Below are 13250 nucleotides of genomic sequence, written 5' to 3'. Positions count from 1 at the left end.
AAAAACCGACGGGGCGTTTCTTTTCCGCTGGAGGAATTATCACTGGCAAGACTCGCATGCGCTTTTAGTGCGAAATAGATTACCAGCTCGTTGAATATCTGCATGATTTATCCGCGTTCATTCCCAGCAAACATTTGCTTCTAGGAGTGCACTGGACATATCATGCCCTAGATGATATTATAAATTTCAACTAAATGCGGATGTTGACAGCAGAGCCAATGGAAAAGAACCCACCGAAGGAGTCAAAAGTGTTGCTGTCGAAAAATAACTGTCACCTGTAAATGTGTGGGATTTATATTTTATTCCGATATGACGCAAAATATAATCTAGAGTGTCGACACTTCAAATTACGTTAAGAGAGTAAGTGGCGAAAAGGAATAAAACACAACCACCCGTTTAGAACCACCCGCACCCTGTGAGATTCCACTGAACTCATTTTCATGTCTTCTCAGTTGCGTAGCTCATACGCTCTTGGTTTCGGAGCTTTCGAATTTTCATAGGTACTGGCGTGGCATACACTTTATGCGCTATATTGTGTCTGCGAAACAACTGTCTCAAATGTTCAACAGCCTACTTCAATCTAATTAGAAAAACAGAAATAACAAGGAATAGATTCCTTGGAAGAACTATGAAACCATATAAATAGCATGCTACTGATTCGAGAGACTCTGAGCAGATACCGCAGCCTTTACGTAGAGGCGCACTTTTGGAGGCCCGCGTGCTTCGACTGTGTTGTGCATTAAAGAGAACTTCAAGAGGTCCCAAATCCACCTCTATGGCGAGTCTCAGAATCGTTAGGGATTTCGGTGCGATACATAAATAATAAAGTTGTGAATTTTATTTCTCAGAATAACGGTATGACTACAAAAGACACGTGGTAGAGTGTTGAAGAAATTTTCTCAACCTTGAGCTCTTTAGTGGTCACGTAAATCTAAGTACACCTGTCTCGAGCACATCGTTTACACCGAAACGCGGCAGCTTCCCCTAAGATTACATCCCGGGATGTTCGCGTGTACTGTCAAGAACTATAACGCCTTAAAACCCTGTGGCTGCTGACACGTAAAATTATAAGATTAAGCGTAGAATAACATGAATAAATACATTGTAATAACTAATGAGTTTTTAGATATTATCAATATATTAATAATTTTATTATGAATATGAATACTATAGTATTAACCTTAGCCTAATCAATATACATAAATAAATAGATATAATATTCAAGCTGGGACTGGCAATCATAAGTGGGTAGTCATCATGGTAGCTTAATTTAGCACGCCAGTTGTCACGTGGATAAGAGCGCGTGCCGGTTTGAATCCTGGTCCCCGTACCCATATTTTAATGGGTGTGAAATCTTGAAAAAAAAAAACACGTGTTCCTAATTAGATTAAGGTACACGTTAAATCGCTCAGGTGTACCCACTTGCCTAATATTTATAGGTTGCCGTGCCTCACAGCTATATATGGGCTTAGGGACGCAATACTTCAGTAGAATAATCATCATGTTGGTGAATGTAACCTTGTCAAGAGAGCTCCACGCCATTACGTATTACTCTATTCCGGGGAGCAATAGGAAATGCTTGGAAAGTTTTCTGTGCGTCATTATTTGTATTTTTTTAATGAATGGCTCATCCCAAAGCATGGTTTGTCCTAAAGGGCACATCACCATGCATATTGATAGAACTAGATGCGGTAAGAAAACTGAATATGGTACATGACTGAATCTGTATTAAATTGCATATATGTCGTATTTTATAATTGAAGAGAAAATTAAAAGCCTCAACGCCAGGCCTTATAATATCGCACCTTCACCTTGCTTTCTTTGCTTTTATTGTTCTTTTTTTTTCTCGACAGCGAAAGCTTCTCTGCGCCATTGGGCGTCAGAATTCAGAATAGATCTAACTGTATTTTTTGATAGCGTATTGAACACACGCTTGAACAAAGAAAGCAGGAATGCTCAAGATTACTTACAAGAACACATAAAGAAGGCAAGTGCACGGAAACTGTTTCTTAATAATGTTGTCCAATTTTACTATGATGCGCATACCTAAATAAACTTTCTACGCAACTAATTTTCTATGATTTTATAACTAGATATTGCCTGTCAGAGCAAAATTAGATTCAGTGCCATGGAGTGAAAATCATTGTTGGAAATGATCCCAAAACATATTACAGAAGAACGTGCGAAGGTTTTCGTGAGAATCGACGGTGTTTTTTGTTTTTTTACTTGTGTGATTGCTGTTCCGCGACAAAAGGCACGCCAATCAAAGTGCTTCTTTGGGTTTATACTAAATGCGAAACTTTTTCATAACCATAACATCTATCTGTCTATCTATCTATCTATCTATCTATCTATCTATCTATCTATCTATCTATCTATCTATCTATCTATCTATCTATCTAATCAACAATGTCTGAGTGATCTTGTGGTTGTGCCCTTCACTTAGACATATTCTTTAGTTGGCGTATGAGGGCATGCGCGTATGACGAACGCAACTGATAGGTCATGACGTGAGCAACGTGACTTAGCCGCATAACACAGCCCGTGGCACACGGCTATACCCCACAGGTGATTCGTATTCTGTGTCAGCCCAGGAACTGGGAGAACAGGCATTGGAAATCTTAGCGCGAGAGAGTTATAGGGTCCGCACGTCACAGAAAAACCGATGTCGGTGTAGGTGACCTTGGCGATGAGAGGAAATACCCGATCGTTTCAAATAAGAAAAATTCCGGAATCGAAACCATGGGAGTTTTGCGTGAAAATAAAGTGTTCTACCAATGAGTCTTATCAGATGACTAAACTGATGTAGAAACAGACTCTATGCAGGCGTCGTAATAGAAGAACGTCTGTATTGGTTGCTGTGTTCGATATCTGCTTTTAAAACAATATAATGAACATAATACGTGTACTCCTGAAACTCTGATAGCATAAGCAATAATCAATGCTTGCCTGACCCCTGCGCAATTCTGTCCCAAACGCTATGTATAATATGCTGATTATTCCACCGTATCGTGTTGGTCGTTGCTATAAAACCAATACTTGTGCGCTAACGTTAAGCACTAGCGTACGGCACTTATAAGCGCCAGTGTAGTCGACGTGTCTGGTTAACCTATGATAAGTGCGCGATCGCTACATTTACACAAACACGTTGATCCACAATTTTAGGAAATACCGTAAAATATGCAGCATAGACAGCTTTCGCTGACTGCTACGAATAAAAATAATTCCTTGAATGCGTGGGATCCGTCCGATTTTTTTTTTTCGCCATCTTCTTCAGATCCCTCCGCTATGCACTGTGGCGCTCTGAGGACGCCGTATTGCCTGAGCACTCTTGATAGCATCGGTGTGACTTGTCCAAGATGTCATCGCGACATTCACCCGTTCTGGCCAGTTAATACGCTTTTCTGGCAAAACTGAAGGCACGGTTTCTCCCTGATTTGTCTCAAGATGACGCTTCTTCAGGGTGATGCCGGCAAATATAAAGTCGTTCTGCTTTTTTCATGTCAATCACAAGCTAATTATAATCGTTCATGTTGTTACCGATGAGAGTAACCTATCGAGATGAGTATTGATGACACGATCTCTAAGTCAATTTTACCGCGATATAGGTACTTCTTACGTAAACTTGCAACACCGAGAAGCACATTGAGCCATCCCTAAAGTTGTGGTTAGAAAAAGTGGACAACAATTTTGAGTACTAGGTACTGTACTGTGCCAGATCAAAAAGCCGTCCCGTGGGGCACACTTGGTGAGCCCTTAAATTGTGTGCTTTAGTGTGGTAGGTTGTATGCGAAAAACGCAGCGTTTGCTTCCCTACAAGTTAACGTATAATCTTGCCCCAGGTGACCATTTGTTGAAGCAACCTAAATAAGTTCTGTGATTTCTATTGCCAAGCTGTAATACGGACCTTGCTTTATGATGCAATTAATGGTTTGCAAAGCGGGTTCGGCATTACAGAATATCGTCCAGGCTCGAGGTCGCTCTCCGGAAATAAATCTTATTGCCTCCCGGATAGCGACAAGCTCTGCGGCAGTTGATGTGGTTTTATGGTCCACCTTGAATCGTCGAGCGATATCCATGTCTGGGATGACAAAGGCTGCGGCGGAGGTGTATAGCGTGGTGGATCCGTCAATGTACACGTGCCGAGAATCACTGTACGTTGTGTAAATATGGTCATCTTATAACTTTCCAGTGGATTCCCGCTAATTGCGGCGTGATGGGAAACGAAGAGGCAGACGCTGAAGCTAAAAATGCCTTAGGCAGTGCCCCTGAAGTACCCATTGCGTTTTCACGAGCTGACATGAACGCCCTGCTTCGCTGCGTGATGCACAGCTACACACTTCAGCACTGGACCAAAGCGGAACGGCGACACCAGCGACTTCACAAATGGGACCCGGAAATGAGGTTCCGCATGCCCCCTAAATTGAAATGGCAACACACAAGTATGATCTACCGCATTCGTCTTGGTGTAGCGTACACCAGACATTACGTACATATCATCGGTCGCAGTGACACCGGTCCTAATTGTGAACACTGTGATGTGCCAGAAACACTTGAGCACATATTTTGTGTCTGCCCAGCATACGCAAATGAACGACAAACACTGATTTCTTCTACTGAACTATATCGCAGTAGGTCATTAACTGATGAGACCATGTTGGGCCCTTGGCCAGACACCAACAGTGCAACTGCGGTCATAAAAGCAGTTATAACCTTTTTGGAAACAACTGGACTATGTGCGTGGCTATGAAATGTGTCTCAGATAGAAAGAACACTACATATTCACCGCTCTATCTCAACATCGTCATTCATTAATCTTTCTTTTCCCCTTTCCCTTCCCCCAGTGTAGAGTAGCAGGCTAGAGCAAGCTATCGCTGAGGCCGACCTCTCTGCCTTTCTGTAAATAAACTTACCTTTGCCCCAGGTGACTAGGCGTATTTCATGGTCTCGCTTTCTTGACGTAACTTCCACCCTGGTAATTTTTTTCAAGCCTGCTTGGTTCTAAACGGAGATTCCAACCTAGTGAACATTTTTATTCAACGAAATTTATTTTCTGGAAGGGGTTCGGATAATTGTTGGAAATTTCCTGATCAGGGGAGTTGTTGGCAAAAATAGGCACGCTCGTAATAGGTTGTCATTTGCACGCCGTATAAAAGAACACCTCACCAATAAAATTTGCCCGTATTAATGTAAGATGCACGTACCGTGGCCATCCATCACGAAGACTTGCAGTCTGTGCGCAATCCACTCCAACTATGGTAAAGTGGCAAGAAGTAGCGTGTTTTTTCTCACCACGCATTTTAGCTGCGATGGACGCCAGTGAAGATGGCGGGGCCCGTGGCCGGGGCCGAAGACGTCGCAACCACAATCCGCTCTTGCGGTTTTATACTTCACACTGTTAATGACAATGGAGATACGTGCTACAGGGACGCTTGTGTAAGTGTAATCTCCGAGATCATTTACGCTCATGACAACTCATAAATCGCACACAATCACCATTGCCAGATATTTTAGTTGAAAAAATCAATTTTTTTCATCTCTTCAAGCTTCCATTTTTTCCTAAAGTAGAGCCGCGGCCACATCTGTGTATAGCACGCGAGCTGTCGGTTTTTGCTCTGCGGCACTAAGTCTTCAGGCAGTGTTACCTCTGACGTGGTCAGCTTGACAACTAGACCACGCGTGCCCCTGATACACCTCTTCATAGCCCGAAAGTTCCTCAAGCTTTCGCGCGGCTGGGCCAAAACCGGCACTGCTCGTGCGCTCTACACAGATGTGGTTGTGGCTGTACTGTCTACACAGATTATCGACATGCCTTATAAACTCTCAATCGAACTGGCAAACAATAAAGCAAAGGTAATTACTATAGCATGGGTGTGAGAGCTATACAAATGTTGAATAATTATAAATGTGTATAATATTTAGGATACGGCCTGCCTGCAATATTGTCCAGGCTTGTAGATTTTTCACATATTCTGATTCCCTTTTGTGACATAATTTTTTTTTCGTGCGGACCGGCAATAATGCAGTAGTGTTGATTTTCGATAAAGTATTATTAAAAATAAAAAAGTACGCCCTGTAAATGAGAATAAGGGCTATCGTGATATTATGCTGTCCCCTGAGAGATATGTTGAGCTACAAATTGTTGTTGTTTAGTGGTATTGTGTGCAGAAGACTCGCATCTTAAAGTAAAAACGGGTTAATATAAAATGCAACTAAGGCCTCGCTATCGTTGTAGTCTTTGTTGTCCCTGCATATAATTTGAATGGCCTTATTAGGAAGGAATAAATGGGATGATGCATTAATTACACAATATATAAAATTTATGACAGTAAATATTTGGCTGGGCTTGTGCACGTGCGGCATTGAAGGAGCACAAAAAGGGGCAAGAAAAAGTGAAATGAAAATTGAACGTTCTCCTGTTTTAGCAGGAAAGCTGTTGTGGATCAGTCTAAAATTTTGCGGCGCAAAACTATCACCATGAATCAGCACCCGCTCTCGTTATCTTCTTCTTCTCCTTCGGCTTCGCTGCCAGAACACGTGCGCTGATTAGTACGGCGTATAAAATGGGGAGACATAATGCGAATTAGAGATGAGAGGGTGAAGTGGTGGGAAAAGGAATCAAGCAAGAAACAGAAATACAGACATAAAGAAAAGTGTGAAGAGAGAGAGAGATGAAATATTGGCAAAAACAACACTCATGAGTCAGCTGCATTCAAACCTGCATAGTCCTCGTGATCAAAAAGTGAGCGTCTTAACCACGCGGCTAATTAGGCACGCCGATTTAAGATAACATGGTTTTGAAAGTACGCACAGCAAGAAGGCGAAATCGGGGAAGTGAGGATGAGGAGGACATACCTGAGGGGGAAGAGCAGTGACAAAAGGACGAGAGAGAGTTAAACCTGGCAATTGAAGAGTGAGAAAGTGTGAATTAAAAAAAAATAAATGCAGAATGTGAAATAAACAGAGAGAATCGAATAACGAGTGTCGAAGAAAGAAAGTATTAGATAGAGAGAAAAACAATAGATAGAAACTAAGCAAGCGGAAGCAAGGAAGAATTTAGGAGATAAAAAAGAGGTGGAAATAAGTAGAAGTAAAAACGAAGAAACAGAAATAAAAACTATATAAATCGATGGAGAAAAGACAGAGAGAAAAGATAAAAGAAAAGGAGAATAAAACAGGTCACACAGCTATATTCACAAATATACTAAAATAAGGTACCTAACGAGCGTCAACAGGCCGTACTTCGCTGTGCCAATTTTTGGTGTATATTTTCACTACATTGCAAGATTTCCGCATATTCTTTTATAATCCATTTATTGTTGTTTTTTCGTGTGTTTTGTTATGAAATAAACTACCAAAAAAACTGCCTAAAAATTGAGTGACACGGAAATTATTTCGCTAACTACTCTAGTGTCCAAAATGCAGTACACTGAATAGTGCGAGTATTATAATAAACAGTGCTCACTTTGTACAAGCTTTCAAACTTGAATATTCTGCTCGATTTAGGAATAACCAGACTCAAGTAAAAATGCACTACTGATGTAATCACGTTTTGATGAAAAGCTCTATTTATTGCCTGCACAAAACTTCAAGTCGAAACGTGATGCTTCCTATCAACAAATATGGTTCGTCCGGAATGACAGCGCTGTGATAGTATGATATGCTTTTCATTATCGACATTTTTAAGTGGGTGATCTCTGACGTTTCGCTGATACGTTTGTGATCTTCTCAGGTAAATGATCTGCTTGGACAACTTGTACCGCCTGGATATATTAACCTTACGGCATTTGTGACAACTACAACGGTGAGTATAATAGCTGCAAAAGTTTTTTCAACTAATGAAATAATTGTTATAGGATCAAGAATCGTATTACATGAAAAAATGGGCAGACGGAAAACTTCGGAGTGAAACAACACTGCGGTTGTTCATAAAATACTTATACATGTATACACAACACTGGCATGCCGATTTCATGCTGTATTTCACAGGGTAAGACATTCATTTCACTACTCCTGGTATTGGAAACAGTCCTCTGCACAGCTGTGTTCATAATCTTACAAAACCATATGAGAGCATCCCATGACGTTCCCTTTCTTGATTGACTTAGCGATATGTTTAATTTCGACAACTCAAGTTATCAATACAATTTTTTTCTCCAGCAATTTAAAAATCAAGCATTGTAGGCTACGACTTCAGGATTATAAAGGAGAAAGTTTTCTATTCCCTGATATATAGCTTAAGTATTGCAGGCCAAGCTATAATAGTTATTACAACAGTGGCTTTGTGTTTATGCAACAAGAGGTCATTGCATTGCAAGCGCATTGAGGCGACGTATGAGTTGTGAAATGTTGAATACATTTGAGTATAAACTTAAGCTGATTTAAGAACAATAGCAATGCTGATTTATGAGTAGATAGCAATGTAGGTCGGCAACAAAAGCTGCCACCCAGCCAAGCTTACTCTGAAAAAATATAGCCGATCGCTTCGTCACAGAGATCTGTTTAACACAAAAATTGAAATTGTCTTCACACTGGTAGTGCTTGTTGTGTAGTGATTATAACAGCTTGTAATGTGTCTATTGACATTTGCGATATATATATATATATATATATATATATATATATATATATATATATATATATATATATATATATATATATATATATATATATATATATATATATATATATATATATATATGTGTGTGTGTGTAGAACCGTTTTACGTGGATGCAGCCACGTTGACACCTGGTTGGATATCTACTTCAGGACGACTAACGCACATGATCTTGTTCAGTCGTCGTGGTAGCAAAACTTTTAACACATACCTGGACACAGCGCACCGTGATTCCTGCACTAAGACATCAACAAGCACACAAAAACTATTGGTATTTGATATGCGCTTCTTCAAAGCGTCGTGATTTGAAGGAGCACTAAGGTGAAACAATGATTGGGTTTATATTGACAAAGTGTGCTCTCAGAACTCTAATGTCATTAGCTTCACCATCATAAGCTTTTTGGAGCAGAAAACCAAGTTTAAAGCTATATTTCAATCTGTCCGCATGACGTGATTCTGAAGTGTGTTTGTCTTATTTTGTCGATATTAGCTCAACGAGATTGCCTAAAGTTTCGTATTTTATGTCAATGGGCCTTCCGAGGTCCACGTCCAGTCAGCCTAATCTTCAGCTATTGTACATGAGTGGCAGTGTTTTTGGTGTATCCTTGTCATACGACTAATTTAAGCTTAAGTTTAATTAAGGTCAAGTGTGTGCCCACAAAACACATCTCCACAAAGCAATTCTTTTAACTTCGTTCCATAACACGGTGCTGAAAGATATGGCGCTGTGCACAATAGCTAATGTTTTGGCCAACTGTGCTTCACTTGTAGCATTTAGGAGCTACATAAGACGTATTGTATGCAGTCGAAATCAATGACGTCACGGCATTTAGGGCTGAATTCTCAACATCATGTCTACATCTCTTTTTCTGTTTTTTTTTCGCATGTTTCCTCTCCTGCTAGACATCTGGGTGCAAGCGTTGCGATTTCGGTATTGTGACAGAATAATTTACTAATAGAAGAAAAGTCGTTAATATTTAATTTAGTGTCCCTTCAAAGAGAAAAAATTCATGGTGCGTGCGCCATAGTTTTGCGATAACCTACGCTGTGTGCTCATGCATACTCACTACCAGACTGCACTTGATCAACACGGAAAGCAACACGGAAGTTTGTAGCTTGAGTCACGAACCCGTGCAGGCGTTTTACGTCCCACAGGTCTGTGTGTCGCTCCACCAAGGCACAGCGCAACGTTCACGCAGCGATAAGTTTGGCTTTTTTCTGCAGCGCTTATTGCAGTAGTTTCATTCGTCGGTGCTATCCCGCGCGAAGCGTTCGGCAATGAACCACGATTGGTGCATGTGGAAGCTGCATTACTCGGAAAACGAGTCATCACACGCTAGCACGAAGCGAAAAGAACCCAGCGTGGCCATCATTTTCCTCTCATATCAAAACGCTTTATTCGTGGCCTCCGAGATTGCGTGCTGGTGGCTGATATCGGACGCAATGCTTTAACTGCGTCGTCCATTATTCATGCTGTCACCCGCACTTCTCGGAGTGCGGAGCCCGCACTTCTCTCCGCACCGCGGCGCTCTTTCTCTCCGTCAAAAAGGCTGCCGCGTTGTTGGCGAAGCTTCTATGTGGCGAGAAAAAAAAATGGTTTTGCGCCTCTGTATAGCTTTGTGTTCGTTTGTAAATGTCGGGTCAAGGAGGGGAAAGGCAAAGTCAATGCTGGGCATTTTATTTTTGAATGGGGTTTTAATTTTGCTGTAGATTGGCGCCACCCATATTAGAGCAACTAAAACTGCAATGCCTCTTCAAGAGATCTGCATGTGCCCGAAACTATACTTCGAAGTTCGCGGGCTGTATAGAAGGGGGGGGGGGGAGGCGCCAGTGAAAAGGAAGGAAAATGGCAGCCCGATCCGCAAGCGAGGTTAGACGACTGTAGCGTTCTACGTTCATGGATTACTTTTTACGCTCGATTGGATGGATTCTTCTTGATCTCATCGAACTAGCGCTGCTTTTCATTGTAACGCTGTTTATAGAGTTCTTGCAGAGACGCCCTAATGTGATCACAGCTGCTCCATGACGTGGTTTAATCGCTTCTTAGAAGCATTCTTCGCTTCTTAGGCAAACACGCCGGCCGTCCAACAGTGCTCTCCACAACTGGTCTTCCCGATATATGAGACAAGTTGAGTGGGGCTTGTCAACGACAAGCAAAACGCTGTACGCTGCACGAGAGATAAATAAACAAAATTACAGCATATGGTCGCAGTGAATGATTAGTCGGGTGAAGCGTCCATTCATTCATCCATCCATCTGTACATTCGCTCGTTGATGCGTCTGTCGACTACTATCACACTACAGCACACATCAGATGGACGGACGCTTCGCCCCACTTATCATATTATTCACTCCGTGAATATTCTGGCTACGCTAGATAGATCGACGAACGACCAAGTGATTCTATAAAAAGCTTCGTTCCTAAAAGCAATAAACCCACGTCACGCTACGCATCACAGCTGTGATTATGACAGCATGCCGGTAATAATTCTCTTAACAGCGTCCAACTTAAGTCGGGGGTAGTTCCACAAAAGCACCAAGAAAGTGGCCTATTTATTTGTGTGTAACCAATGAGCGCAAAATGCGGAATTCCGATTTCACCTGTGGATCGGGCTATCTGTGTTTGGAGCGTTATCTGTATGTGGAGCGTTTTATATACGCACCTTCTCGCAAATCAGGCGTTGGTGGCGCCGTTGATGCCGCCACTGCGCATGCTGCCTTCTTGTATCCAAGTTTTTTTTCCTATCTAATGTGCAGAACGGCACGCATCAGTATTATTCCAGGAACGTGAACCGCAAACACGCTGCCCTACATTTTGATTTTACCCTTCCCCTACGGTACAAAGGCGAGCGTCTCCGACGGCCGCCCCCTGCGAACACAGCAATGCTCTCACAGTTGCCTTCCAGCAGCCATGATGTCACGTGACAGAGCGGTATGGTAATGTCACGTGACTGAGCGGTACGGAGGCGAGTGGTCTCACACGGCGGCTGGTCGCGCCACAAGGCAGAAGGCATGGCTTCCGAGATTACGTGCTGGCAGGAGGCTGCCAATTGAAAAGAGAGCGACGTTCCAGGCATAGTTTTTCTAGGAGGCGTTGGTATGACATATTCCTGAAGTTAACGGAAGAAACAAGACCTGACGTCACTTTCTCTAACAAAAAAAAAACCACAGCATTGACAAAGCATCAATTTAGAAACCGTAACCATTCCGCAACCTGATAAACAAATCGATACATTTGTATCAAACATTTATTATGACTTCCACTCCAATATTTTTTCTCCTTTATGCAGAACGTCAGTGACGCATGCAGGCAAGGTAACCACTCGATAGCCGCAGCATGAGCGCATTACAAAGAAATAACACCCACTCAAGAGGAACAGCCGCTGAGCCGCTGAGCCGACCAAACTCTGTGCTCAGCATCTGTAAGGCCTCGTTCAAACTGAGCATTCCGGTCGCCGAAAGTGCTCCGAATCCAGTTCGGCGGCGGCGAGATCCGCCGAAAGGGCCCTCTCTGCGCCGATCACTCTCAGACCAATTTTTGCGGCGTCTGCCGCCGAATCGGTCACCGCGGACCAATAGGAGCGCTAGTCAAAGAATTTTGAAAAATGGCGGCCAAGCCCTACTCACTTGTTATGCCGCAGTGCACGCAACTGAATGTTGAAACCAACGGGAGTTTAACCTACTCTGTGCCTACTTCGCCTTCGTATTTCGTGAAAGAGGTGACCGAGCTTGCTGTTGGCGTGACCGAGCTTGTTGCGGTCTTGCAGAGCAAAACAAACCCGCCAACGCCGCTGGCGTCGGTGGTTTTTCTGCTCTCCGTGCATTACAAGACAGCCACTTGGCAGCAAAGTAAGCAGTACTGTCTTTTCTTGCTTCTTGCGTACGAGAATTGTCGAAGTATACACCACCGGATAGCGTAGTAGCCTTTGCGAGCCGCGACAACAACCGGGTGACAGCGCATCCATCCCGCGTTCGCCCCGTAGTAGATGACATATTCGGCGGCGCGGGACGCGTCCAGTGCGAACGACGCTGCGTTTCGGTGGCAGGGGAATTTTGGTCACTGTAGAAAGCGGATGTTTCAGTGTGAACTAGGCATAACTGTCTTGTTCTCTCCTCTCATGGTGCCGACGCCGTCAAGTCTGGCGAAAAAGCCGCGCTCCCCGAGCGTACAACGATTCACATTCGCCCGTGAGGCTTCTCTATATTTTCTTTCCAACTGTCACCGCAGAAGCGGGAGACAGGGAGGAAGTCTAGACTATGTCTAGACTGAACGTCACCGACTCTGCGACGACCGCGGGCTGGTTACAGGTGCGCTTTGGTGACTTATGGTCGCCCATTCGCACTGGTATTTTACGGTGTTCAGTGGATACGTTGGGGAATGTAAGAATGAACATCGAGATGGTTTGCTTGTTGGAGAAGAACGCCACCCGCGTTCAGAGTTTTGTGTACCTGTCATGAAACATGACACGTTACATAGCAGTGGCAATTCACATTTTTTATTCTTCAGTAGTCTACCTCAACGAATACTTGGTTCACTAAAAGACGCCGTTCGGCCTCACGTGCGACCCTTTGATTAGTATGCAGTCGAGAATACTGTAAATGAACACGTTAGTGATATTGCCATTGTGCTACC

General features: G+C 42.9%; 1 protein-coding gene across 7 annotated transcripts in view; it reads left to right on the top strand.

The window, feature by feature from the left end:
* LOC119165827 (coagulation factor X-activating enzyme heavy chain) overlaps positions 1-13250 on the top strand; it is a 64126-nt gene that overhangs the window by 20453 nt on the left and 30423 nt on the right. For 5 of the 7 annotated variants that reach the window (XM_075871824.1, XM_075871823.1, XM_075871827.1 and 2 more), the window contains 3 exons: positions 1854-1987; positions 7733-7804; positions 7857-7990. In XM_075871824.1, coding sequence (XP_075727939.1) covers positions 1854-1987; positions 7733-7804; positions 7857-7990 — 340 coding nt within the window. The remainder of the gene's footprint in view (positions 1-1853; positions 1988-7732; positions 7805-7856; positions 7991-13250) is intronic. The other 2 variants (XM_075871828.1, XM_075871829.1) reach the window with 1 other exon arrangement.

The sequence above is a fragment of the Rhipicephalus microplus genome, chromosome 8 (assembly GCF_043290135.1).
Source record: "Rhipicephalus microplus isolate Deutch F79 chromosome 8, USDA_Rmic, whole genome shotgun sequence".
Classification (NCBI taxonomy): Eukaryota; Metazoa; Arthropoda; class Arachnida; order Ixodida; family Ixodidae; genus Rhipicephalus; species Rhipicephalus microplus.
Note: the sequence above shows the minus strand (reverse complement) of the source record. Positions and strands in the feature narration are given on the sequence as shown.